This window comes from Limanda limanda, chromosome 3, assembly GCF_963576545.1.
Source record: "Limanda limanda chromosome 3, fLimLim1.1, whole genome shotgun sequence".
Lineage (NCBI taxonomy): Eukaryota > Metazoa > Chordata > Actinopteri > Pleuronectiformes > Pleuronectidae > Limanda > Limanda limanda.
In genome coordinates, this window is record NC_083638.1 from 11,622,587 (window position 1) to 11,650,494 (window position 27,908).

Sequence of the window (27,908 nt, forward strand, 5' to 3'; positions counted from 1 at the left end):
AAACTGATTCCACTCACACATCTATAGGTAAATATGAGCCAGCAGCTGTTTATCTTAGCTTAGCGGAGCATAAAGACAGCCCCCCTCATTCTGTTCAAAGGTTAACAAAGTCTGTCTGAATAATTTCCTTGAACCCTAGAGCTGATCTTCAGATGCTCAGACATTACATAAAGAGATTGTATAAAATCAACTGTGATCTGACAGTTTGTTTCTGTTCTACAGGTGTATGTGTGTACTGTCTAACTAAACTATCTACCGTAGAGTAAATAAAAGGGCTTTCTTGTAATGTGAACTGGAGAGTAAATGACGTTACTTATGTTTGTGTGAATCATTTAATGTGCACTTTAGAGTTAATACACTGGATATATTATTTATGATGCATGTTCACGGCTGTGGGATGGGGCGGCTGTAGCTGTTGCCACGAGATAGATTGTGTATAGAAAAGGCACCTGTAAGAAATCCATGACGTATAAAAATACATGTGGAGTAAGGGCTTTATCATTTTTTGGGGGGGAAAGTGTATTTGTTGAGCTGCTGAAAGTCAGGTGAGAATATTGAAAGATTGATATGGTGGCCCACAAGTGTCAATCAGAATTTTAAAGTCACAACACAAATATAAAAGCCACAACACAAAGAAAGTGAGTGACAATAGATGTTGATCAGATGGCCATGGCAATACTAACACTGCAGACTCACTTCTATCGTTAGTGCATCTTGTTTGACACTTCTGGGCCATTGTAGTTACTCTAACAAATACTACTCATTTGTTAGAGAAGTTACACGCCAGCCACCAGTTAACCTAGGTTAGCATAAAGTCTTCAAATAGGGAAATGGAAAGTCTGGCTCTGTCTGAACGTAATAAAATCCACCTTCCACATGTTGTGCGTTTGTTTACTGACGTTGACTCAGCATCAGTGTAACAGCATCACTCAGTGCTGCGCTACATTTACCTTTATCCCCTCATTACCACTCATGGTTATACTGCTAAACTTTTAGAGCAATAACAACATGTCACACACGGAGCAGGAAATGAAAAGTTTATCTTGTAACATAACCACATAGCATACAAATCCATTGTTGGAAAACACATTTCATACGACCGCTTTTATTTTTGTTTTTTTTTAAATAGGATTTTTCACTGTCGAGGGAAGTTTAAAACTGAAAAGGCAGACTTCTCTCAGCATCATACACATACTGGCAGTTAAAGTGAAAAATAAAAACTAAAGAGAAGTTCAATATACAACAACAGATATTATAATAAAAAAAAAAACATAACACATCAAGCTCTATCTTCCGGCAGTCATTCATCAGAACACTGGAAAATGAAACATTACAGAGAGAAGTCAAATAGCACTGGAGCCCTTTTGGTATTTCTCAATCACAATGCTCCTGACATTCTTTATCTTTATTGAGTTTTTGATTTGCTCAGCACCTATAAATTTAAATTTAAAACAGAGCACCTAATGATTGACAGTATTTAGATCCCTGGCTATTGCTCTCAGTTGCAAAAAAAAACTAAATCATTTCAAGAAATGAAAAAGGTATGGATTTGTTGCTCAACCTTTTTTTTTTAAAAGCAGATGAAATGAAGCGACTCAGATTACGGTTTAACTTTGGATCAACTCAAAATGTGCAGAAAACCTCAGTGAGCATAAGGTAGTGTTTGTTTTCTGTCTTCTATAAAGCATTGTACAGTCACATTATTTACATATTCAGTATTTTACAGCGCACTCTTCTCTTAACTCTCAGTAGCTTGTGTGGTGCGAATGATGCAGTGCTCTCTCTCCTTCATGGAGCGGGCCCCTTCCCGTGTCCCTGTGCTTCTGAGACTAATCTGTCGTCCGCCGCTCGTGTATGTGGCAGGTTTTTAACTGTGAGTGGGGGGGGGTTCTGAGGGAAAGAAGGGGCCATCGTGATGAAGTTATATCGACTGATTGTTGAGAATCGGGATGTCGAACAAGTTCTTTAACAGACTGTAATACTTCCAAAATGCATAGTGTGTTAACTGCTCTGTTTGTGTGTCGCAGCACTGCACCCCCGTGAAACGGTCGACCTGTCGAGAAGTTTGGGTTTGCTTGTTCTTGGCAGGCACGTGGTCGGTTTTTAAGGTTGCAGGCAGACATGGAGCGCTGCTTCGATCGATAAAATGGCTTCAGGTGGCAGTCCATTTCTACCTGCAACAATGTGCAAGGTTTTCTTTAGAGCACTAAGCTGTGCCTAGCCTGGTAGAGGATAAGATTGTCTTATAAGGAGCAAATAATATTTATTTAGTCCATAATCGACTACTCAAACATTACACACCAAACACTCATGAAGATCCGAGCACCTAATTCCGCATTCTCTCGGCTGATTTCTAAACTTTTTATTCAGTGCCTGTGTTCTTCCCCTATTTCATCGGATTCTGCATGAGGCTTGGATTATTTGAAGCTTTGTGAACGTGGGCCTCAGGTGAGCTGGATGTAAGCAACATGACCTCAGCTCTATCAGCTGAGATGCTGCAGCTAAGAGTCATTTCCAGTCAGATCTGTATTTTGAGCACAGGATGCCAGGCGCAATAGGCTGACCCAGGTCCAACCAGTTAACATATGACAGATAAGACCCTGTATGTTCCTGTGGGCTGACAAGGATGTGATACACGGGCAGTTCTGAGGCAATGTTGTGCAGCATTTATTCCCATATCTTCTGCCTAGTGAAGGGGATGTTGACCACCGGGTGACTAACAACCCAACTAAGTGACAATACTGTGAAGATCCCTGCACACACCTCTAGGCGGCAGTGTTGTCACAGTGGAGGGACAGGCTGATCCTGGGTTAAGGCTCAGTCTGCACCACAATACCTGGTCTAGTTTTTAGTTTTTTTACATTCCAATCTAAAAGATCTCCCCCACTGGTCAAAACTTTTATAAACATATTGGAACTCATCCCCATTGCCTCAATCAACTGCTAATGGATCAGTTTTGGCAGACTGGCACGCTGGTCACTGGTGGGAGTCCAGCAGGGGGCAGGAGTGTGAGCGGATGTCGTTGTGCTTATGGATGGCCTGGTCCAAGTCCAAAGGCCGGCTGTTTACGCTGACCTCCATGCAGCCGCTGTAGGGGGCCGACACCAGCGTGGAAACCAACAGGACGTCGTCTGAGGGATGAAACAACAACATGTGAACGAGTGTGGTGACAGTTTTTTCAAAATAACAATTTGGCAAAAAGCACAACATCCTTATTATGTTTTCTTTCCAGTTTGAGGAATATTGCACAGTTGTGCAGAACGAAGGAAGCTGTGACTGAATTTTAAGTTATATACAAGAATAACCAACAATGACAAAAGAGAAAATGTCTGACAATCATTTTAGTTTTTCAATGTGCCTTTAACCAATAACCTAATTTCCACTGACTATAAAATAACTTAGACAAGCTTGAGATGGCTCTACTATTTCAATAAGTAGAATTCTAAGTACTGATCATTTGTAAGACTGTTCTGGGTTCATCAAAATTACTCTGCAGCAGAGGTTCCTCACAGAAGTGAGACCAACCAGTGTGTGACAGAAGTGCGAAATTAAGAGTCCTCTCTGAAACTTATCATCCTATTGTCACAGTTATAGTTGGCAGTGGGTGTTTATATTGGATTAGAACATATGAGAGAAATTCTGCTGTCGGGGCAAAATTGGAGCAGGAGCTTGTCTTGGGTCTTGATGAGCTGGAGCATTTATTTACTGACTAATAACTTGAACTGCAGATTGGTCTGTGAACAGGCAAGATCATTCATGGGACAGGACCATTTGTGAGATCAGATATAAGGAGAGATATGGCTTCCACATCGGTATTGTCCAACTGAGCATTAACGGGTCTTGCCCAGCTTGTCTTAATGGAATGCCACTGCTATTTATCTTAGAATAACATCCTGCAGAGTGTGCACATAACCATGTGGGCCCTCACCAGGGATGCCTCCTAGGAAGGTGGTGGATTGAGAGAAAAGGTCGGTAGGAACTTCAGTGTCTTCACTTCTTCCAGCCTGGCCATCGACCAGCAGCAGCGTCTGGTTGCCCGTGATCGTCACCTGGATTTCATGACTCTCACCGTCACACAGCGGAGCGGGAGAGCTGGCGATGATGGCATCACCGGTAGACACCAGAATAAACTGAAGACACACAAAAGAGGTAAGTTTCCAAAACAGACATACAGTTTTTATACAAACTAATTTTGCACACATCTACTCACATCTCTCCATTCATCCGTGCCAGGATGGTAGTTGGCCAGAGCGATGGAGAGAGGGACTCTGTCCTGGTAAACAAGTGCAAACAGCACGCCCATAGCGACAGTTGGACGTAGGGTCAGCTTGAGGCTCAGATTCTGTGATTCTGATGCGAGAACAGAAAGTCATGAACTTTGTCGAAAAACAAGACGGTTTACAAAAGTGTAGGCAGTAATGTAAATCAACTTATAGTGATCCAAACAACTGAAACATTGACTAACTACTGCAGGAAGAAGGTAATTAAACTGAGTTATGCAAGCTTCAAACACGCTAACACACACGCTGTACCATAGCTGATGTTGAAGAGAGCGAAGCCAGTGCCGGGGTAATAAGCTCCAGGATTCTCTGTGCTGAAGCACTGCATGTTGTCGTTGGACCGAATGGTCTCTTGTATGGAGGAGTCTTCGCCCGTCAGCCACCGCCACTCCCTCATGCAGCCGTCCAGACGAGGGTTCACCTGCGACATGAACACCATATTCGAGGAATATGTAAAGAGCGTATGGTACAAATTCAAGAAAACACAAGAGCACATGCAAATACACACCTGATTGACGAGGCCATCCTCTCTGAACGGGACTCCGCCCACGGTGAGGTTGAGTTCGTGCATGCCTTTCTTCAGGGTAAACAGATCACCATTCACTGCGATCTTCATGACCGCCTCCCTGTCGATCTTAATCACCAGACTCCGCCCCTGCTCCTCCACGGAGATCTGATGAGAAAACAGGACATTTGAGGAACTTTGGATCAGCTAATGAAGCTCCTGTAGACAGCGTTTTATTTTCCACGACGGCTGAAGCCTCCAACCTTTCTCCATTGGCCGTCATTGACGATCGGTCCGCTGCTGGTCACCCTGCTGACTGTGCCATACTTAAGCTGCAGCTCCAGCTTCCCCTGGTGCATCGCCAGCACGATCCAGGAACTGTTCAGGTGACCACCGGCAAAGAAAATCACCCCCTCGGGATCGTAGGTACGGAGGTCGAATTCTGCTGAGAAGCTGTGAAAAGAGTTGGAGATTGAGGGGAGTGTAGGTATGAGCATGTGTGTTTAAATGACAAAGGTTTGGTGGGAATACATCAGAAATATAAGGGAGAAAGAGTCAAACAAAAAATGTTAGTGACAAAAATAGTTTTATCTTCTACCCACTCTGATAATGTGGGTGGTATTTTCCTTCCCGCTAATATTATAAATTATTTTTAGAATGAGCTGATTCAATTTCTCACGGTGTCTATGTATGGTAAAAACAGGTTTTCTTTTAAGACCTGTGATGAACTGTTCACCCCTTAATTTTCACTTTACGATAAACACTCATTTAAACAAGAACTTATAAAAGGTTTTGCCTGAAGCATTTTGTTTGAACTGCATTTTCAAAGCTGGTGAAAAAGAGTCAAGTGGGAGTATATTTCTGGTAAAAGGTTAATCCCCTTATCTTCTAAGGCATTTTAAAATCAACAAACATGCAGAAACATGATTCAAGGTCAATACTTTTCTAATCGCAGTACTGGGATGTTTTGTTGCCAGAGTAATGTGAGACACTTCCAAACTAATTTGGCAAAAAGTTACATTACTGGAGAATCAATTTAGTTCATTATTAGTTTAAGTTAAATAACCAGAATCATGGAACTGGAAAAGGTAAATCAATTGTATTTTGATCCTTTCAATCTTTCTACTCAGTGAAACTTGTGAATAAATGTGGAAGAGGTCAGACATGTTTGTCAAAAGACATAAGTTGAGATTGATGAGCATCAACACAGAACAATTTTCTCACCCAGTTTGAATCCTCCTACGGAAACGCAGCCTCACCACCGGAACGCCACTGAACATGCGACCAAGGTAAAGAGAACGAGAGTTCCTCTTCAGAGACGGCGACAAACAGGGAGTTATGTTCTAAAGGAAAAAAACAGACAAACAACAAACTGAAGATCAGGCACGCTGCCACATCATGAGAACCACACAAGTTCCCCAAAGCTGCATCTTCACTTATACAACAGGTTTCTGCAGGTTCACCGAGTTCAATTGAAGACTTTTTAATACAGGAAAGGATCCAACAACGTGTTTAATGACCCTACCAGTCAAAATAAGACTGTGACAACAATCCTTCTTTTACAAGAGTGTGACATTTCCCAGAATCTGGCATTCGCTCATAAAAACATTTTTACCTTCAGTGCTGCCAATGGCAGGCAAGAGAAAATATCTCAGATCTCTAAGACCTCACCTCTCCGAATTGTATAAAAGATCATGAAAGTTGTTTATAGTTTTATAGATCTTTTACAACTGGAGTGGAAGCTGAAATCTGAAATGGCTGCTAAATATACAACAGTCAGTGTATTTCACCTTACAGCCCCTGAGGTCCTGGCCCAGCTTCATGCCCTGTCGACCATCACAGAAGCATCGGAAACTCCCGGGAGTGTTCAGACACTCCTCTGCACACACACCTGTCAAGCACTCATCCACATCTGAAGAGCGACAGAGCAGGATGGAGGAAAATTAAAGAGAAGGAGAGATGAAAGTGACTACTGAGGTACAAAGAGTTTCAGAGCAACAGACCGTTCTGTAAGTTAACAAAGTCACATCATTGGTGGAATTAGTCAAAACATGACCAAGGATCAGAAAAACATCAGAGGAATGTATGAAAGAAAATCTGTCTTATCAGGGAATGCAAACAACACTCGAGTCAAGTGGTCTTTGACGATGACGGGTTGAGTCTCTACTCCGTGTATAACCTTACATGGCCATGAGGACCTTGTCTATAATTACTGTTATTTCTCTGAGGAGAGACATGGAGGTTATGAAAAGTCTGGTTTCCACAGCAGAGCACGACAGGGCACAGAAGTGACGGATGACTTTTCCATGTTGTCAGTAAAAAATATTAATTGTATCTTTCTGTTATCTTATTGAATAAAAATACATGGCTTTTTCGTGGGAAAACTAAATCCTCCTTGTGTAATTAAATAAAGACTGAGCCTTTAATGTTTACTACTATTTATTCTGTGGAGAATAAGTATTTATCCTGTTTGATATATACAAGAACAGATTTGTATAGTTTGAGCTCCTCATTACACCCAGCTCCAGAATATGGGTAGAGAGTGGTTGTAACTGTAACATCAACATCAATGTCAACTTTATAAAAAGATGGACAACATCTTTCTTGGCCGTGCTGATTGGGGGATGGATCCTGCAGATACCTGTGCTTGACCAATCATGAGTCAGCTGTCCATAGTGATGTGTCACCCCATTCTTATAGCATCAAATAACAAAATAAACACCAGAGAGATTACAACTAACTCAAATAACAGAAACCATCTTTTGAGTAAAAATTTATTTGACATACTATGACTTTTGAGTTCTCAATGTCCAATAAATTAACATGGAGATTTCTGACCCATACTGCAGCCATTGCAAATTGAGCCCAAGGAGACATTGACCTGTTACCTACTTAAACAGTGTCTGCAAATGTCTTCGCATTCCTTTCCTGACCTCACAACACAGCTGCACGAGTTCCCGCTGAGCCTGAAGCTGCTCCTCACCTACTTTTCATCAAACTGTGTGTGACTTTCTTCTAATGTGTGTGTGTGTGTGTGTGTGTGTGAGTACACTTACCAACACACGTCTTGGTTTCGTTGTCGTAGACATAGCCGGCATCGCACAAGCACTCATAGCTGCCGTCCTTATTCTCACACCGAGCTGTTCCACACACACCTGCGTCCTCACACTCATTCACATCTGAAAGACACAAAGTGTGGTCACAGCTGCACAAGACCGATGGAGACTCAATAAAACCAAGATGACCTTAACATCAACCTCTCTGCTGGAAAAACATGATCTAATCATTTGTGTGTATGAAAAAAAAGGAAACCTACCAAGAAAGTATTAGAAATAACAACCAAAGTTATAGGGTAATAATAATGAATAACTCTGAGACTGAAGTCGTAAATGTACAAAGCAAACTCTGCAGGACCTACATGAATACAGTTGTTAGGTTATGTGCATCTGTGGTTTGTGGCTTACCATTACACATCTGGCGTCCCACCAACATGTATCCTTGGTGACAGGAGCAGCGGTAACTGCCCATAGTGTTGTTGCACTTGTGATCACACCCTCCGTTTCTCTTGCTGCACTCGTCGACATCTGCGAATAGGATGGTAGTGCTGTCAGCGTGAGCGCAGGGAAAAACATCATCATGGGTTGTGCACAGCATTAGGTTGTTAGGCGTGTGTTGAGATTTCCCATAGCAGGCAAATTCATGATCCAAATGTACTTAACGAGGCCAGTTGTAAAAGTTCATATTTGACATTTGGAATTGTTAGTTTGATACAGGTTGAAAAGCTGACATAAATATCCTATGAATTAGTGCTTTGTTTAAACGACTTACAAGTAACTGACACACTGTGGCCGAGTGTTTTAGGAGCAGTGTGGTTGTCAAGTGGAAAAGGCTCGGACCGAGTTCGGCTGAATCTGCTTTGGTTTCCTCTCACGGTAAGGTGGCAGGATGAGTCAGAGTGGAAATGTGTGGAATGATGGCCGTTGCTATAAATCAGACAAAAATATTTCTCCCTCACAGAGTGTGTGTGTTTTTAAGTTTTGTATGTTTTTCCGTTTATACACTTAATATTTGAAAAGTCTTTGCTCTGAATTTCACTTTTTCTCAGAGGAGATACAGATTTACATACAGAGTAACTAGCTTTGACTCTCCACAGAGACTCGCTCGGTTTCTGACGTGAACTCTGTGACCACAGTTCCCGTTCATGGAGTTCATATTGATGTGACACACAATTCACACATCATTAATAACAGCGGTGTCGGCAGCAGCAGCAGCAGCAGCACTTGGTTGCTAAATATTCACTTCAACAATAACAGCTGCAGCAATTATAATAAAACAAAAACTAGAAAGCTAAAAGGGAGTTTAGCAAGGGTACATAAATGTTAGCACCACTGACATGTAAAATGATGAGAAATATAATATATAGGACTAATAAGAGAGAGGGATAGAGCTCCTTCTCTCAGTTGACAGGGCAGGGATTGGCTGTCAGAACCAAGGTCACAGTGTTGACATCCACCCAGTGACGCTGGACAAGACACTGAATGACGCGGCAAAAATTCAACCTCTGCTCCTCTCTTGCACGCACATTTTTTCCTGCTATATATTTTCTCTATCTTTTCAAAGTCGAGGATGACGGTACCTTTCTCACATCTGGCGCCCATCCAGCCTGTAAAACAGTGACACAGGAAGTCGCCCTTTTTGTCCTCGCAGCGCACCGTACCTCTGGCGTTACAGGGGGAGGGAGAGCACTGGTCTGGAATATCTTCAAGAGAGAGGAAAAACAAAGACAGACACATGCAAGGAATTAAGTGTCATCATTGTTTTGTGGTTGGTACAAACCGGATGCGCTCGGTACATGTGATTGTAAAGTGATACCAGATAGACAAAGGGCATCTCTGATGTTCGGGCATATCAGGACGTCAATATAAATAGCTTTATGCTGGCTAAGCTCTCCTGCCACTGATGCCCTAGTTCAGTCCTTCCCAGCATACCTGACCTCCAGCACTCAAGAAGAAACGGATGTTTGTATCTGTATTTAACAATCTCTTCATTTAGGTTTGTCCTGTTTCTGTTAAATAGTGTCACTTGAGTTCTCTCCAAACTTGTGTAAGTGAGCTTGTGTAAATCTTTTCTTTCCCCCTTCAGTTTCTTTTTCCTAGAAGAGGAGTTTTGAGTGCTAGACAAGTCTGGGCATGTTAGCTGCAGCTCAGAAAGAGAGAGTTACAGACAGGGACAGAGCCTGGAGAAAGTGAGGGGAGCAACAGAGCGAGAGTTCACATCAGCAAGCAAATCCTTTTCCATTGGCTGATAATACATTGTTGTATCTTAATAAATATATATTTATACATATAGACAATAGATGTAGTGAAAATGAGCATCAATTACAAGAAGCAGGTGTATTAAGTTGCATTTCTGCCAGATTTTACTGCCAATTTATACCAACAACAAATGAATGGATACTGAGTTATGTCATTTAGTAAGTGCAGATGATTAATAAAATTTATATTTTCAAAGGCATCAAATAAATGCAATGCACAGTGATAAACAGTAATATTGGCAATCAGTGAATGAAAGTTCTCTCGACAACTACAGCAATGAAAAACTTTTGTTTAATTGTATAATCAGATTTAATTTTAATGATGCAGAAATCTAAATTTATTTGTTGATGTCAAATGTCATTTGCCATAATTGTGATATGAAAAATATGGATGCAACTTAGATAGGGATAGCAGATAAAAGGGGATGGATGCCGAAAGTATTGTTAGAATAAACTCTTTCTGTTGTGCCTACAAATAATTACACTTTTGTGATGTTGGTAGCATGGTCTATAAAATCAAATAATCTGTATTCGTGGAATCTGCTTTTTGACACTGGTTTACCACCCACCACTAAACAGATACTGGTTTACCACCCACCACTAAACAGATACTGGTTTACCACCCACCACTAAACAGATACTGGTTTACCACCCACCACTAAACAGATTCTGGTTAACCACCCACCACTAAACAGATACTGGTTTACCACCCCCCTCTTGACTGAAACAGGTGACAGGGGGACAGAGATTTGCAGTGAGAGAGAACGATGGTGTGCTGAATGATAAGCAAAAAAAAAGAACCACCGTATCTTTAAGTGCCACAATGCTGCAGCTGAGTCATAGAACCAACACCCCCCACCCCACCCCTCTCCCGGCTTCCTCGGCCAATCGCAGCGAAGCCGGGTCGGTGCCGGTCTATTGTATCCTGATGCAGCAGAAATCCTGTGCTCCACTCACGGCCGACGCTTGTTTCACGTCACTCTCGCACGCTGAGCCAGCTGACGGAGGAGCTGGTGCAGTCACCCTGAGCGTGAGGGAGGGAGTGTGTGACGTTGTGAGGGGTGTGTTGCTCATTCACCAATGTGCGGCATCACTGTGGCAAAGTGCTGCAATGTTACCGATAGCGACCTGCGTGGATCGAGCACATAAGGTACGCTCCCTTCAACGTCAGAGACACACACTGCAGGAGGTGACGCAAAAATAATCCAGCATCATTTAATCATCCTTCCTTATTTCACCTTTTTTACACTTGGAGAGTGTATGTGCTGGCATGAGACTGCAGAGCAATGATACTGCAGTGTAGCCCAGCCCTGCACTACATCTAGGTAGCTCCCTCTGGAAGCACTGATACTTGCACAGTGAAAAATGAGAGGGGAAGGGTGAGGGGGGAAAAGCAGCATCTATAAACTTCTATAATCAGCCTTAAGGTGAAGTTGATAGACAGATAAGTAAGGGTGTGAAAAAACCTACTGTGGACACACGTGACCAGATCCTGTTTCTTCTTTTCCGAGTCTCCAAACTTGTCCATGCAGGCTGGAGAGAGACAAAAGTGAAGAAATTTAATGACCTGATTACAAACGTATAACCAGAAAATCTGGCTGTTATGAGTAGAGATGAAGGGTTTGTGTCAAAATGAAAACTTACCTAAATACTTTGGATAAAAGTAGTCCTAAATCAGGGAGAAGAGAGGGATAAAGTTACTCAGGTGCATTAACAAGAATCTAAACAGAGCATGATAATCCAAACAGATGCTTACAACTAGAAGGGAGGTCTCTGCTAATGCTTGACACAATCTTGGGATTTGGTTTCGTTTTCGACCAGATCTCTGGACTCATTCTCTCACAGCAGGGAAGAGCAATTCCTAAATAATCATTAATTTCAAGTGTGGCATTGGTCCATGTCCCGTAGGTGTCTGTGTGTTATATCGAGACAGAGCTTATAGAGTGATTACTGTAATCTGTGTGTGTGTGTGTTCTTTCTCTAATGGGTGCGGCCTTTTGCCAGGGGCTTCCTGAGAATTCTCTGCATTCCGGATAGTTGTAGCATCCCTCTCTCCTCCTGGCTGCAGTTTTCAAAGTTTTGGGAGAAGGAACAGAGGAAAGAGACTTCAGGGAGTTTATGCTGCAGTAGGAGCCAGATGCAGCAAGCCGAGGTATAAAAAAGAGTCAGCAATCGGAGGAAAGTTGAGCTAAAGCCAGACACATGAAGCCTGATTATAACCCCAATGGGATTGCTGATTCGTGACAGTAGTAGAGCAAATTCTGGGTGATTAGAAACCATAATACTCAGTTGGGACACCTTATTATTGATTATCTGTCCCTCTGGAAAAGTCAGTTAAACAGATGAGAGTCCAGGAACTTGGAGTAATCGCTTTTGTTGCCAGTATCTGGGAACACCCCCCTGTCTCTCTCTCTCTATCTGCAGTAGGAGAACTGCAGTAGAAGAAAATGCAGAGTCAGAGACGGGTTTTTTAGAATGAATAATGCAGTCTATGGATGAGACTGCAGCTTTCTGTCACGACATGGTAGAAAAGCTACAGGCGTCCAAACGCTGCCACGCTGGTGATGTGCGTCCAGCGTCACCTAGCTTCACCTTTTCCCCTGAACCCAGCTCGACTCCACGTTTAATCCTCCCTCCGACGGCTTCCATGTCTCCGCACTTGGATAATCTTACGAATAATCTGAGTCATTGATTGCCTCATTCCCTCGCTCTCTGCCATCATTCGCAGTGTCTAAAGTGAGTAAAGGCGACCGTTAAAGAACGGCGGAGGCTTCGCCGGCACTATGCTAACAAACACTCCCTGTGCGCACAGTTTAAACTTGTTCTGAATCCCTGACTTACAAATCATGCAATTAAACTGACAAAATGCAAAAATAAAAACATTTAGCACTGCCAGAATTTACTTGTTGCTCATATTTCTTGACAGCTGACATTCTGAAGACGTTCGGGCAGGAGTCTGCACCGTAACTTATCCTGTTGATTAACAAAACACACACACGCTGACACATGCAACATACCACACACACCGACGTCTGCTTTAAGAATTAAGAATTAAGAGTTAAAGGTCTTAAGCTAATGAATGTTTACACCTCTTGGCCCAAAAGCTGTTGCATGTTTTCTGACACACTGGGTTATTTATATCTCTGGATCTGATTTGCATAATTAGCACAAGTAGTATTAAGCAGGATTAGGTTTTCACATGGACAGAGGCTGATTCACACATTCTTGAAACCAGAAGGGAAACTAATCGGCAGTAAATATTCCTGAGCACACAAGGCGTGATGGATTTGGTTTGTTGGTAAAACGGAAATGAGAAAAACAGGGTGGGGGGGAAGCATGTATGCAGATTAGTGAGAAAACATGCATTAGTGGGAGTTGAATGAAACTGCTAATCAGCTCCTAAAGAGACCAATCAGAAGGGTTTGTTTGCATCGTTCACGCGCCCTTGTGTGTAAGGACATGAAGTCGTGGACATGTGCAGACGCTACAGATGTTGAGATGGAGAAGAGATATCCAGGGGTTTCCTATTTTTGGCAGGAACCTAAGCCGAGCAGATCTCCAGCAGACGGAGCCACTTTTAGCAAATGGAAGACATAAGTGACTATGTACAGGGAAAGCAGTGTCTTCACTAATACTGTACTTTCACAAATTCCAGCCTAGTCACACTGACTCAACGTCTGTCACAGAAACAAACTGAGAGGAGACGACAACAACGTCCCAAGTCCTTGACACGGACATGTTATGTGCACTGATGGCTATCAGCGATCTGGACTTATTGGAGCATGAACATCACCAGCCCAGACAGTGAATCATTAGTCTAGTGTCACATTGCATTCATCAGTTTGACGTCAATATGAAACCAACCAACCTCGCAGCCTTATGGTAAATGACAAATACAAGGTTTTTGGTGCCTAAGGAGACGAGGGGGGTGTGATGCTGTGTCGGTTTGGGGGTCATCGGAATCTACATGCAACCTTGACTGAAAAGACCAAACATTTAAGTCTTGTTTTGCGATACACACAGGGGCGGATCCAGATTTGGGGCCAGGGGGGCAGGTACACAATGTCCTTGAACGAGGAACAAGTTTCAAAATCTGTTCAATGAACGCCAACACAATTGGGTCCGGACTTTCTCGGGAGCTGGCCTTTGTCAAAGGAACAAGGCTCAGACGTGTTCACAACAACACAGGACTGGCCGGAGTGTTAACGTGACGGGTGGCACAACGGGCATGGGCAGGAAGTAACGCATCAATTCTGCTCCGGGGTTCACATTTTTGTTTACAGAACATCGACACTGCCGTTGAGTCTTATCACCAAAAGCTCTATTGACATCTTTGTCAAGGTCTTCTACGTGTGTGTCATCTGCTGAGTTCACACATCTACTTCTCCTGGACTTCTACAGACATTATATTAGTAGGTCATGCGAATGAAGTCCAATGAAACTAAGGAGCGTCTCACTGAGACACCTGCGTTCACTCATGCATCTCCTCTGGAGAATGTCAGGAGATTATCCAAAGTTCAGTGCATGTCTGAAAGCAGCTTCAGACATTTGCGTTCTCACCTATGGAGAATGTCAGTAAATTATCCGGAGTTCAGTGCATGTCTGAAAGCAGCTTCAAACATTTACATTCTCACAGACAGACTCTCTGGAGAATGTCAGGAGATTATTCGGAGTTCAGTGCATGTCTGAAAGCAGCTTCAGACATTAGCGTTCTCACAGACAACCCCTCTGGAGAATGTCAGGAGATTATCTGGAGTTCAGTGCATGTCTGAAAGCAGCTTCAGACATTAGCGTTCTCACAGACAACCCCTCTGGAGAATGTCAGGAGATTATCTGGAGTTCAGTGCATGTCTGAAAGCAGCTTCAGACATTTGCATTCTCACAGACAGCCCCTCTGGAGAATGTCAGGAGATTATCCGGAGTTCAGTGCATGTCTGAAAGCAGCTTCAGACATTAGCGTTCTCACAGACAGACTCTCTGGAGAATGTCAGGAAATTATCCGGAGTTCAGTGCATGTCTGAAAGCAGCTTCAAACATTTGCATTCTCACAGACAGCCCCTCTGGAGAATGTCAGGAGATTATCTGGAGTTCAGTGCATGTCTGAAAGCAGCTTCAGACATTTGCATTCTCACAGACAGCCCCTCTGGAGAATGTCAGGAGATTATCCGGAGTTCAGTGCATGTCTGAAAGCAGCTTCAGACATTAGCGTTCTCACAGACAACCCCTCTGGAGAATGTCAGGAGATTATCCGGAGTTCAGTGCATGTCTGAAAGCAGCTTCAGAATTTTGCTTTCTACAGACAGCCCCTCTGGAGAATGTCAGGAGATTATCCGGAGTTCAGTGCATGTCTGAAAGCAGCTTCAGACATTTACGTTCTCACAGACAGCCCCTTCGGAGAATGTCAGGAGATTATCCGGAGTTCAGTGTGTGTCTGAAAGCAGCTTCAGACATTTGCATTCTCACAGACAGCCCCTCTGGAAAATGTCAGGAGATTATCCGGAGTTCAGCGCATGTCTGAAAGCAGCTTCAGACATTTGCTTCCTCACAGACAGCCCCTCTGGAGAATGTCAGGAGATTATCCGGAGTTCAGTGCATGTCTGAAAGCAGCTTCAGACATTAGCGTTCTAACAGACAGACTCTCTGGAGAATGTCAGGAGATTATCCGGAGTTCAAAGCATGTCTGAAAGCGGCTTCAGACTTTTGCATTCTCACAGACAGCCCCTCTGGAGAATGTCAGGAGATTATCCGGAGTTCAAAGCATGTCTGAAAGCAGCTTCAGACATTAGCGTTCTAACAGACAGACTCTCTGGAGAATGTCAGGAGATTATCCGGAGTTCAAAGCATGTCTGAAAGCGGCTTCAGACTTTTGCATTCTCACAGACAGCTTCTCTGGAGAATGTCAGGAGATTATCCAGAGTTCAGTGCATGTCTGAAAGCGGTTTCAGACATTTGCGTTCTCACCGACAGCCCCTCTGGAGAATGTCAGGAGATAATCCGGAGTTCAGTGCATGTCTGAAAGCAGCTTCAGACATTAGCGTTCTAACAGACAGACTCTCTGGAGAATGTCAGGAGATTATCCGGAGTTCAAAGCATGTCTGAAAGCGGCTTCAGACTTTTGCATTCTCACAGACAGCTTCTCTGGAGAACGTCAGGAGATTATCCGGAGTTCAGTGCACGTCTGAAGCGTCCTTACTGAATCAGGATGGATGTCTCTCATACAGTTGCCCTCTCTGAGTGCATCTAGAACAATCCTAGATATCTAGAGTCCTCTGGCTGTATAAAGAAGTGAAGTACTCACAGTCTCCGGGTCGTTCTCGAACACCTCCCTGGCCTCCTCCTTGCTGCACCTCTCCTCCACGCACTCCCTCTCCAGGTGGCCCTGCTTCGTCTCCTCGAACACTTGGTTGGCTCTCCGGTGTCTGCTCAGGAACTGGTTCGCCTCCTTGGGGGACAAGGAAACTAAAAATAGAAGAAGAAGAAGAGGAAAACTAAATACACGGTGTTCATAAAGGCAGCAGGGGGCAAGGAAGGGGTCAAACATCTGCGGCTCCACAAAAACAAAACATTGGAGTTGAGGTTGCGACACATCAGCAGTTGATGACTTTGATAAATCAGCTGCAACACAAATGTCAAAGGGGGAATTAGCAGGGTTAGCTAGCCACCTAGCATGTGGGTGTTTACTTACTGCCGTGGGAGCAGCGGACCCCCAGCAGCAGGAGCAGCACGGCGGCCGGGGAGAGGCACTTCTCCGGGGTCAGCCGCATTGTTCAGCCGCTGTGTCTGCGCCGAGCTCCGGAAACTTTCTCCTGTTGTCCCGGTCCCTGCCTCCTCCTCCTCCTTCTTCTCCTCCGGTTCTCCTCTGTGTCTCTCTCCCCCAAAGCGTCTCTCAATGTCCCCCCTGTCCGCTCCCGAGGACACACTGCAGGTATTCAGGTGGATCCCGTTCAGGTTGCGGGCTGAAGTGTGCGGTGCTTCTCACGCATTCACTACCATCGACCTCGGTTTCTCTTTGACTCTCACTTGCGGTTCAGCTCGTCCCCCATGGCGGGCTTTCCTGAAGTGTCCCGAGCCTCCTGTCTGTCTGTGTGTGTCTGTGTGTGTGTGTGTGTCTCCGGTGCTCGGTGCTCCTCTGTGGCCGGACTCGGTCTGCACTGCCTGGGCTGCAGCTGCCTCGGGAGGGGGAGTGACTGTGGGCAGGAGCAGCCCCACTGCTACCACTCAGGGCCGGAGCCACCTCCAAGCAGGGGTCCTGGGGCAGCAAATGTGTGGTTGGGCCCCCCACCACAGATAACTTGTTTTTAAAAAGTAGAAAACTGAGGGGAAAAAAATACCAAACAAGGTAACTTATTCCTGATTCTCAAGTGGTGGCAGAGAGAGCCACAGAAATTCACATTCTTGTCATTTTAACAAAAATTTGCATTAGCTGACACCAAAGCGACTTACAATCAGTGCATTCAACACTCAACGCACTTCAATTAAGAAATGATGTAGATTTAATATTCATCCAATTCTGTGTGATTTGTTTTAATGCCACTATACGTAGATTGGTGTATAGGTATTTATCCCCTTCCTTCCTGCAGCCACCAGGTGGCGATGAGAAACCTTGGCTTCACTTTTGGAGAGCCATCATGTGTCATCCGTCTTTATGTAAAGTGTATGGTTGCAGTATTAAAGTTATTTGGAATGTACAATAACACAATTGAATACAATAAAAGACAACGTATGCTAAGATATAATATATATTGCATTGATTGATTTGAATGAAAGTATAATTAGTGACTGGTGTGTGGACTCATTGTTCAGTATGTTGGACTATCAAGCATTAGTATCACTTTATTTTAAAACCAGGTACAAATATAAAGTGACTACCTTTAAGTCATTTTAAATACAATGCCATTACTTTTCATGTCATCCTCTACAGGTCTGCTCACCATCCTCCATAGGAGCCTGAGAAGCTTTATTGACATTAGGTGTGCCACCCTGTGAAACTCTCTCCAGATCCGCAATGCCTCATCTCTGGATTCTTTAAAAAGCTCCTTAAAATCCACCTGTACACAAAGGCTTTTTACTTCTAATTTCATTTGCTATTATTTTCTGACCTTGGCTAGTTTAAAAAAATAATAATTCTTAACTCTTTGAAGCGGCCTTGGGTACATTGAAAGGTGCAATATAAAAAAGACCCTTTCTTGACTGGCCTTGGTTCTGGCGCGAGGGCAGAAATGTAAACAGTATTAAAATTCAACAGCATCAAAATGAGATAGCTTGGCTCAGTTTTATTTTAACAAACAAACAACAATGAACACCTACATTTAAGTTATATATTAAAGATGGCCTGTTTTATATACAAGTCAAATAGTGTACACAGGAGAACTCTGAAGATGAAGACAGAAATAGAAGAACAGCTGAGGTTTTTACAGCCACAATGAGAGGTGTCTACATCTGGTGACAACAATGGTGGGTTCTGGGAACGACTAAATCATAACACATGTTTCTTAGGGATAATGATTCAATCAAGAAATTGGAGCAGAGTTGGATCGAAAGCCAGGAGGCTCCACTTACTCCTCTGTGGTTTTCCCCGCCACAACCAACCTGCACAATTTCAGCTGGTTTTCTCCAGATGTCTTCCTCAATGAGACCAAAGTGAAAGAGAATTTAGACATCGTACTATGATTCAACAGTAAGGAGAAAAAAGATGCAGGTGGTCTCACAGCCTGGTCCAATGTGACCATTTGTTTATTCCTCTACACAAACATCACCCATCTCTTGCTCAACACACGGGAAGTGCACTACAGAGCTCAGCTCTATTTCAAAGCCTCTTGGAAAGAATTGAATTCATTGCAACAAAGTGCTATGACTACGTCATCCAGTTTCTGAGTAGGTCACTGGCAAGCCAGCTTTCACTGTGCCTCACTAAGAAAAACAAGAACACAAAAAAAACTGAACGAAATGCTCCCAGAACAGGAGCAATAATACTGTATTTACCAAAAGCTTAAAATAAACCGATCTGAGAAAGTCGACAAAAATGACTATAACCATCTACCTCTATTTCCTCTTCTTGCCATTTCTCAAACCCCGCTCCCCCCGCCATCCCATATATATCTCTCATTCCAAAATATCCCAGGAAGTGGCCACTGTGGGACGCTTCCAAAAGTGACACTGCAGTTAATTAAGGTCACTTTCTGTACGGGTGCGGTGGTTCATGTTGGATTTCGGGGGGAGAGAAGGGAGGACAGGAATGACTCTTGATACTGTTGTGTTTGCCGAGAGCCTCGTCGAAGTCCAGCTGGCGGCCTTTGACAGAGATGTCCATGCAGCCGTGGTAAAACGCCGTCACAGGGGTGGCAGGTAACGGGACTTCGTCTTAGGAGAGAGAGAGAGAATGTGACAGTCAGTGAGAATGACAACAATGAGAGATGGAGAATAACACAGCCCTGACCAAGGTCAAAACATGGTATAATAACAAAAAGTAACAATAGAAGCCAGCGTACATTTCACAATTGGGGAGAACAACCTTGTCTTGGGATTTTTTCCTTGAATATGAAATCTAAAACTCACTCTATTAAGATGTTTATAAGATGGAACGAGTTGGACTTGACCCTTTACCTCTCAAAGATTAAAGTTAACAAACACCGATGAAAACATAGCCTACTTGGCAGAGTTATAATAGTAACCTTGAATGTTCCAGCCCCCCCACCAGGACAGACTGACATCACTGAATTACTTTGTTTATTCATACAATCAAGAACATATCTATGAGTGTTCAGGGGGGATAAATCAACTTAGGACAACGTTTTGGCAATGTGAGTCTTTTGGTGGCTTCATCACTTTGGTCCGGACTGAAATGTCTCAACAACTATTAAATTGATTTATGTAAACATTTGTACAGATGTTCATGTTCTTCAATTTTAATTTAGTGACATCTCTGCGACAGTTCCCACACGTTGGCCACATTACATTTTACAGCTGATATATATTTTGCTCAAAGTTAACTTGTACTTGTTGCTCTGACGTACCTGGTATCCCACCAATGTATGTGCTGATGGGTTTCTGCATGGTGGTGTTGAGGCGCTCCAGTGCCACCTGCAGGGCGTCAGAGGCCATGTACGTAACCGTGGAGGAGTTGGCTGAGATTTGGATTTCTGTGGGAGTCACACTCAGCTGCAGTGTCAGCCGCTCAGGATAACACAACATCAGTGAGTCCAGCTTCGCCACGGAGACACCGTCCAAGAACACTTGCAGGTCCTGGAGAATGGAGGGCAAACACATCGCAAAGTTTAACTTATCTTAACTTTAAGATAGATATGAGCTGATTTGTGAACAAAATTAACTCACAGCCTCTCCTTCACCCTTCGTTACTACAGCGACCGATAGGGGGACAATGTTATTGGAGACAAGAGCAAAGAGGACGCCTGTGCTGCTGGACGGACGTATATTCAGCTTTATATCCACTTTCCAGCTTCCAGAATCACCTTGTTAAACACACACATACACACAGAGAAACACAATTTAGTTGCATATATTTTGTCAGGTTGGACATTTAGAAAAAACATGTAAATCCCATGATTCTAGCTTTACTTAATTAAAACATTTTCTAAAAATCATAGGGTTGCAACGCTGAAGAAAGTCTGTCTTCCTAAAGCCATGATGAGTTCTGTCATAATGTGAAATGATATGGACTATATTGTCCATGCTGGTTCTACATTGTACCTGTGTGGGTCTGTTCTAGAGTCCCGAAACAAGTGAAATAAAATAATATGTATTAAGGAAAACTAAAAAGGATTTAAAGTAATCTTTTCTGCATTATTTATTCTGGAATATAAAAGTTTTTGTATCGGTACATATCTGCAAACATACACAATGATACCAATGTGTCTGTGAAAGGTTATTTTTTCTCGGCCAACAACCAAAATCGGTCGGGCTCTTGTCTGCACTTCTACATAAAATAAGTCTTTGTTCAAAATCCACCAGGACAATCTGGTGTGGAACATTTAGCTTCTTAGTTCATCAATTTCCCTCCCACTCCAAAAAAGAGGCATGTTTGTTAACATCTCTCTTTGAATCAAAGCACTAAGCACAAATAGGGATTAATAATGTATAACTTAACTTACTCACTGTAGTCAATGTTGAAGTGTGCCAGTCCTGCCCCAGTGAAGAAAGACCCTCGTTCCACATACACAAAGCAATGTTTACTCTTCTTCTCCTGGATGACCTCCTTCACCCCAGATGCTCCTTGATTCATCAAGTTCCAGCCCCTGATGCAGCCGTCCAGTCGAGGGTTGATCTGACAGAAACACAGAGTGCAGCAGTTTGGGATTTCTGGACTAAAGCCCAGTATCTTAGTCAACACTTTATCCAGATTGTTATTTTAGCATCCACCATGTCAGCTGGGTGATTCAGTAGAGTGTGTGTGTAGCTTACAGGTTTGATGATGTTGTCTGTGCGGTTGGGCAGACAGGCGATGTAGACCTTGGTCTCCAGTTTGCCATTAACTGAAGTAAAGAGCCTCTCGGGGCTGTTGATGCTCATCACAGCTTCCTTGCTGATCTTCACACTGATGCTGCTTTCCAGTTCATCCACAGAGATCTGGATGTAACACATGATACTTTACTCAACACAGTTTGAAACTACAACGCACAGTTATCACAACAAAACTCCACTTTTAACAATTCAGTTTACTGAATTTGTGAACTATAGCTCTTTCTCACCACATGCCACTGTCCATCATTTATGGCTTTTCCTCCGCTGGTGACCTTGAACGTGTGCTGGTTCTTGAACTGGACTTCGATGCGCCCGTCCCTCAGCCCCAACATGAACCATGAGTCCTGCGAGGACTCGGCATACAGAACAACTCCCTCGGGGTCGAATGTGCGGAAGTCAAACTCTGCTGCAAACCTAACGACATCAGCAGACAGAAATATCAATTCACACACTATGAATGTAACTGCATCGTCTCTATGAATGCTTTAGCATGTTTTCACTAACAATCTTCGAACCAACATTTGTTTTACATTTATGGACATTTGAGTTGGTTTTGTATTTGTCGACTTCTACTTCTACTTTTTTATTGCATTTCCATACAATGACAACTGACATAGAAGATGCCTACTGTAATTAATCATAGATCTCGACCATCAAGTCTAGTGAACTATATTATGGGGACTTGTCTTCATAAAGGGGACATAAAGCAATTTCACATAACATAAGAATATTTGATTTTAGGTTGAGGTTAAGGTTAGGCAAAATTAACACGTTGACTTGACTGTGTGTGTGTGTGTGTGTGTGTGTGTGTGTGTGTGTGTGTGTGTGTGTGTGTGTGTGTGTGTGTGTGTGTGTGTGTGTGTGAGATATATAGACTCACTTTGTGTTCTCCGGCAGACGGAAAAGCAGGAAGATGACCGGCAGGCCTGAGAAATGCTCCCCCAGGTAGAGCATCTCTGAGTGTTTGTGGTCGTACAGGTCCACACAAACAGGGATTCTCTCACAGAACCGGTGATTCTCAACCAGACGTAAGCCCTGGCGACCATCACAGTGACACGCAAAGCTGCCCACTGTGTTTATACATGTGCCGTCACACATGCTCCACTCACACTCGTCTACATCTGCAGCAGTGGGAAAAAAAGAAACATGAGCATGCAGTGATGTTCGGCTCAAGTGTCTGTGGCAGCTGGTTGATGGAAGTAGTCTTAGACCCTAGGTGGTCAAACAGGAGCAATAAAATGAAGTCTCACCATTGCAGGTTTTGGAAGTGAAGTTGTATTTAAATCCCAGCGGACACTGGCACTCATATATCCCAGGCGTGTTGACACATTTAGCTCGTTTTCCACAGATACTGGGATACATGAGGCACTCGTCGATATCTGGAAAACAGTGACAATGGACACATTGTCTGGTGAGAATTTGTACTATGATATATCTGAGTGCTGATTTATACAACAAAAATCATCAAGCTGCATTTTGACAGCTTTCTTTTCATGCAGATTTTGGACACCTGCATATTGTTGGAAAAGCGACAAGAGCATTGTCCCATAATGGAGTGCAGAGACTGTTTCGGGATCGAGGAAGCTGCTGAATATTATTACTTTATACTTCAGATGATTCTTATCCATCGGTAAATATCTTCGGGGAAACTTCTGATCGGTCCCTGAATCATAAAGAACTATCTTCAGTAAGGAAAAACAAGGAATACTGCAATACATAGTCCAGCCTCACAGAGGCCAGATCTCAACGCCTGAGAAGACACGAAGAGACAATAGGATTTAGGTTTTCAGTTTTTTGCACAGTTTTTGCTGCTTCTGACTTCATTCCCTGGTTTTCTGCTGTGTGTTATAGTGAATGCTAAATGCTGCTAACACTTATCGCTAGAAAATAAATCTCTGGTCTTACTCTTCACCATTTCAGTTTGAGCTGTTTGTTTGTATTATTTTCTGTAACTGAGTAACCGACAACAAATAGACAACCTACTTCCTGTTTACACACACTCTGGGTATGTGTATAGTCATGTGATATATGTTTTCAGGTGTTCTTCCAGTTCACCAATCTCTCACCAATTCATCTAAACACCTGGGCTCCAGAGTCTTATCCATAACAAGACATGGCATTTTATAAGGACAGGCTCCACCAAATTGAAATGCGTCGGCCCACCACTCGGCCTTTGTTTGGGAACAGTCTTACTTCCACCTGTTCGTACAAATCTGACCCCTGTTGTTTTTGCCTTTGCTTAGGATAACATACGGTTTGTGCCTTTGCAATAACCTCCCTCACTCAGCCAGCCCCCTCTGCCATGTGGTCATGTTTGAACTTTTGTCATCACGCTCACTTGACTGGATGTGTACTCTGAGTAGCAAAATGGTTGGATTATCAGAACCCGGGACATTCTCCGTATAGATTCGTTCATTCTGGTTCAGAGTTCCTGTGCAAACGACTAACACTTAGTTTGATTTGTTTGTGCACAACCCTCTTTATGGTCTTGTATCTCTTAAATCCTATCAAAAAAATAGGAGAAGGTAAATTGACCAAATTGACTCAGTCTATGTTTGTCAAGACTTTGAACTCCATGAGCATTTAACCCACTCGAAGACAAACACTGACTCAACACAAAAGAGGACAGACAGTTCGGTTGTAACAGCTCATAGAAATGAGACTGGTAAAAAAACAAGGGCCAATCTTTTTAGATGTTAAAAGTTTTTCACATTCAGGTCAAATCTGGTCAGCTTTAAAAAAAATCACAAATACTCCGGGCCCCGGGGACGACAGCTGGGAGAGCAGTTTTGTTATGAAGTGCGCAGGGTTCCACCGTCCAGATGAATACATTTAAAAAACTAAACTTATCAAAAAGAATAATACACTGTACAGAAACATATGTTTTCTCAGCTGCTTAGTCCGACTAAATGTTCCTCTTCCATGTTGACAGTACCACAGCTGGATGTCTTTATATATGTGACATAAGCTAAAGCCACTTATACACACACATAGATAGGATTCATGGACTTTGCGTACCGATCCGATACAAATGCATTTAAAGAAGTACCAACTTCTTTAAGGTATTTTTACAGCTTTCTGTTACTATGTTGCTCTTTTTCTTGTGAGACTTTCAGCATGAAATATCTCAAAATTGCTGACATTTCAGCTAGTTCTGGCTAAAGCTACTCTACCGGAATTAACTTCTTGTTCTCCAATCTAAGAAAAGGATTCACCAGTGTAAGCACAGAGGAATAGTTATAAAGAAGAAAAAGTGATTTCCAGAAAAAGAATACAGCAGTTGTATGTGCTTTTAAGATGTGGTATTGTCAGCATTTTTCCGTAGGCATTTCTGATGCTGCTATCTGTATCAGAATCTATATCTCTAATTAAACTTTAACATAACACAATGAAGTCTTACCCACGCAGTTGATTTTGTCATTGATGAAGTAGCCCTCTTCACACAGGCAGTAGAAACTGCCGGGGACGTTGATACATTTTTGATTACATCCCCCTGGAAATTCAGGATCTGAACACTCATCGATGTCTGTCAACACATCACACAGAACGCCTCAGCATTTCTAACAGCGAAATATATCAGTCTTAGGTCCAATTCTAAGTAAAAACCACAGGATGTTTATGCTCAACATTTTGAATCAAGACTCACCGTCCTCACAGCGAACCCCCTTCCAGCCGGGCTTACACACACATGTGAAGGTGGCCTGGCCGTCCTGGCAGCTCTCTGTGCCCTCCTTGTAGCATGGATACGGTGTGCACTGGTTACTGATCTCTGCAACCAACAGTTTAAGTCACTTACCCAGAGGATGTCATTGAAAATATTTCATTCCTGAAACAGAAAGTAATTTGGGATCCTCGGGAAAGCCCCTCACCGTTCACACAGGTGCGGAGGTCCGCTGGGATGGAAGAATCCGAGTTGTGGTTGTTGATGCCGACACGGTGTGAACCAAGACACACTGCAACAGAGAGTGGTGTTCATCGGGACAGGCTAGTAAAGGCTAAACTAATTTATATCACAATGTCTTGAACTATACAGTAAACCCAGAAAACTTACCGACATATTTGGGATAGAAGTATTCCTGCAGGAAAAAAATTGAGATTCAACAAATATTCACTTCGGGGAAAAAAACAATCAAACAAGAGAATCCGGGACGAGAGGGTGAGCAGATACACACAGTCTTCTCCGAATCAGTGAATCAGTCCAAAGTAAAGCTTCAGTAAAACATGAGGTGGCATCAGCATTTCAGGTTTCTAAATTTCACTGTTAGAAAACTGAGTGTTTTTAAGATACAGCATCTGATCTAAAGCTGACAAGACTGTAAGATATTGAAGTAAGTTGTTATTAAATTCACTTCCGCCTTTTCACTGGCTTTGTAAAACCTCTCTGATAGTAGATGGACTATATTCCAATTGTTTAAAATGTGTGTCTGACAAAATCATAAAGAATTTGAGGAGGCCAGCTCGTGAGAAATTTGGCCGTTGCTTTTTGAACTGCTTATAAACTCAAGAATGTAGTGAACGATTATCTTTCTTGTTATGTGTTGAAGATCAATCAGACGCATTTCATGACACGACCAAGGCACTGGTTACCGTCTCCGGCTCGTTCTCAAAGATCTCCCTGGCCTCCTCCTTGTTGCACAGCTCCTCGATGCACTCCCTCTCCATGTTGCCCTTCTTGCTCTCCTCGAACAGAGAGTTGGCTCTCCGGTGCCTCCTCAGGAACTGGGAGGCTGAGGTCTGGCTCAGGACTGGGAAATTAAACATAATGTGTGAAGAATAAAACAATAGCAATAATTATCATCAACAGCAATATAATCGATAAATTGATGGACCGTTGTGAAAGCGTAGTGAGGAGGTATAACACATAACTGATCCAGCTCACATGTTTAAAATGTTTTGCTGTTTATCAAGTGTTTGTGATTCTCTGCTCATAAAGAAGAGTTTAAAATCCACGACCTCAGTCTTCAAACTTAAAAGCTGTTGTGGTCAAATAATCCCTTTTGAGATACAGTGGAGCAGAAGTAGAAAGTTGCATTAATGCCAATATTAATGTAAACTACAAGTAAATCAAATGTGAACTGAAGTACAAGACCTGAGTAAATGCACTTAGTTACTGCTTATGTGATATTATTGTGATAATTATCGATATCGACTGATGTGAACATTGTGGACATATTGTCCAGCCTCAGTATTAATCCATCTATCTATCTATTGCAGTGTAAAGTAAGATATGGACCTTTTAGGCATAAGGCTAACAACAACAACATCAGGTCTAAACCTATCACAGATTACTCTGCTCTCACTTGTGTGATTAATACATTATAACAACACATGATCCCAGCAGGAATGCCAGTGCTGTGTTTCCAGCTGATAGATTCGAGCTGATGTGGCTGAAGTGGACACAACCTAATTACACTTCTATGAAACCTGACTGATACAAAATACCCAAAAATAACACGCTCGTTGCGAAACCGTTATTTCCCAGAAATGACCTGGTCCTGTTGTCACGCTGTTCAGAGGTTCCGCGAGGAGAAGTCACGACACTTTCTCTGGTGCTCGTCCAAAGTTTTTACACAAAAAGCTGCGGGTTTCTGACCAGGACGCTGAGCTTCGTGTGTTCACCGTGTTAAACCGCGAAATGTCCGAATCACTTACATCGATGGGCATCGACGAGCGTCACAAGAAACACCAGACAGGCCAAGGTTTCCCCGAGAGGACGTTTCTTCCTCCTCCACATAGTCGAGCCGTTCTGCGTGCGAGGCCTCGTCTGGCTCTGAGCTCCTGTGACTACAGAGAGGGAGGGAGGGAGAGAGGGGGGGGGGGGGGGAGAGAGAGAGAGGGGGGGAGAGAGAGAAAACAACAAAACTTAATTCTTCCCGAAAGTGTTTTCATGGAGAGGGAGAGAGAAAGAGAGAGAGAAAGAGAGGAGGGGGTGGGGGTGATGGAAGGCTGCCAGGAGAGCAGATATAGAGAGAGGGGGGACGGGGGAGAGAGAGAGAGCTGCAATCACACACATTGTTTACTCAAATCTGTCCATCCACCTGTCTGTCTGTCTGTCTATCTATCTATCCATCCATGTATTTATCCATGTATCTATGTATCTATGTATCTATGTATCTATCTATCTATCTATCTATCTATCTATCTATCTATCTATCTATCTATCTATCTATCTATCTATCTATCTATCTATCCATCCATCCATCCATCCATCCATCCATCCATCCATCCATCCATCCATCCATCATCCATCCAACCATCTATCCATCCATACATCCATACATCTATCCATCCATCCATCCATACATCCATCCATCCATACATCTATCCATCC

The 27,908-nt window shown here is 43.0% G+C and overlaps 2 protein-coding genes across 2 annotated transcripts; both read right to left on the reverse strand.

Annotated features, from left to right (window-relative positions):
* Positions 1 to 1,023: 1,023 nt before the first annotated feature.
* Positions 1,024 to 17,234, reverse strand: gas6 (growth arrest-specific 6). Its single transcript, XM_061067997.1, has 15 exons — positions 16,785 to 17,234; positions 16,398 to 16,558; positions 11,744 to 11,768; positions 11,570 to 11,632; positions 9,422 to 9,544; positions 8,250 to 8,369; positions 7,842 to 7,964; positions 6,576 to 6,697; positions 6,010 to 6,128; positions 5,049 to 5,238; positions 4,789 to 4,953; positions 4,533 to 4,701; positions 4,211 to 4,350; positions 3,929 to 4,130; positions 1,024 to 3,131 (listed from the first exon to the last, which is right to left on the reverse strand). The coding sequence occupies exons 1-15, from the start codon at positions 16,861 to 16,863 to the stop codon at positions 2,977 to 2,979; spliced, it is 1,956 nt and encodes a 651-aa protein (XP_060923980.1). The 5' UTR covers positions 16,864 to 17,234; the 3' UTR covers positions 1,024 to 2,976.
* A 1,118-nt stretch (positions 17,235 to 18,352) lies between these two features.
* On the reverse strand, positions 18,353 to 27,372 carry pros1 (protein S). Its single transcript, XM_061068775.1, has 14 exons — positions 27,230 to 27,372; positions 26,165 to 26,322; positions 25,629 to 25,653; positions 25,447 to 25,530; positions 25,224 to 25,346; positions 24,978 to 25,103; positions 22,828 to 22,956; positions 22,458 to 22,698; positions 21,805 to 21,991; positions 21,518 to 21,682; positions 21,212 to 21,380; positions 20,432 to 20,568; positions 20,113 to 20,341; positions 18,353 to 19,459 (listed from the first exon to the last, which is right to left on the reverse strand). Exons 1-14 carry the CDS (start codon positions 27,309 to 27,311, stop codon positions 19,272 to 19,274), a joined length of 2,043 nt encoding a protein of 680 aa, XP_060924758.1. The 5' UTR covers positions 27,312 to 27,372; the 3' UTR covers positions 18,353 to 19,271.
* Positions 27,373 to 27,908: the final 536 nt, after the last annotated feature.

Excerpts from the sequence above, each read along its gene's own strand:
- gas6 (XM_061067997.1), bottom strand. The coding sequence starts at position 16,863 with ATGCGGCTGACCCCGGAGAAGTGCCTCTCCCCGGCCGCCGTGCTGCTC. Across the intron at positions 8,370-9,421 it reads GGGCGCCAGATGTGAGAAAG|ATGTCGACGAGTGCAGCAAG; the intron begins GTACCGTCATCC and ends TCCTATTCGCAG. Across the intron at positions 3,132-3,928 it reads CTTCCTAGGAGGCATCCCTG|ACGACGTCCTGTTGGTTTCC; the intron begins GTGAGGGCCCAC and ends TTCATCCCTCAG.
- pros1 (XM_061068775.1), bottom strand. The coding sequence starts at position 27,311 with ATGTGGAGGAGGAAGAAACGTCCTCTCGGGGAAACCTTGGCCTGTCTG. Across the intron at positions 22,699-22,827 it reads CACTTCCAAAACCTGCAATG|ATGTAGACGAGTGTGAGTGG; the intron begins GTGAGACTTCAT and ends CCACTGCTGCAG. Across the intron at positions 21,381-21,517 it reads CAGACAACATCATCAAACCT|ATCAACCCTCGACTGGACGG; the intron begins GTAAGCTACACA and ends TGTTTCTGTCAG.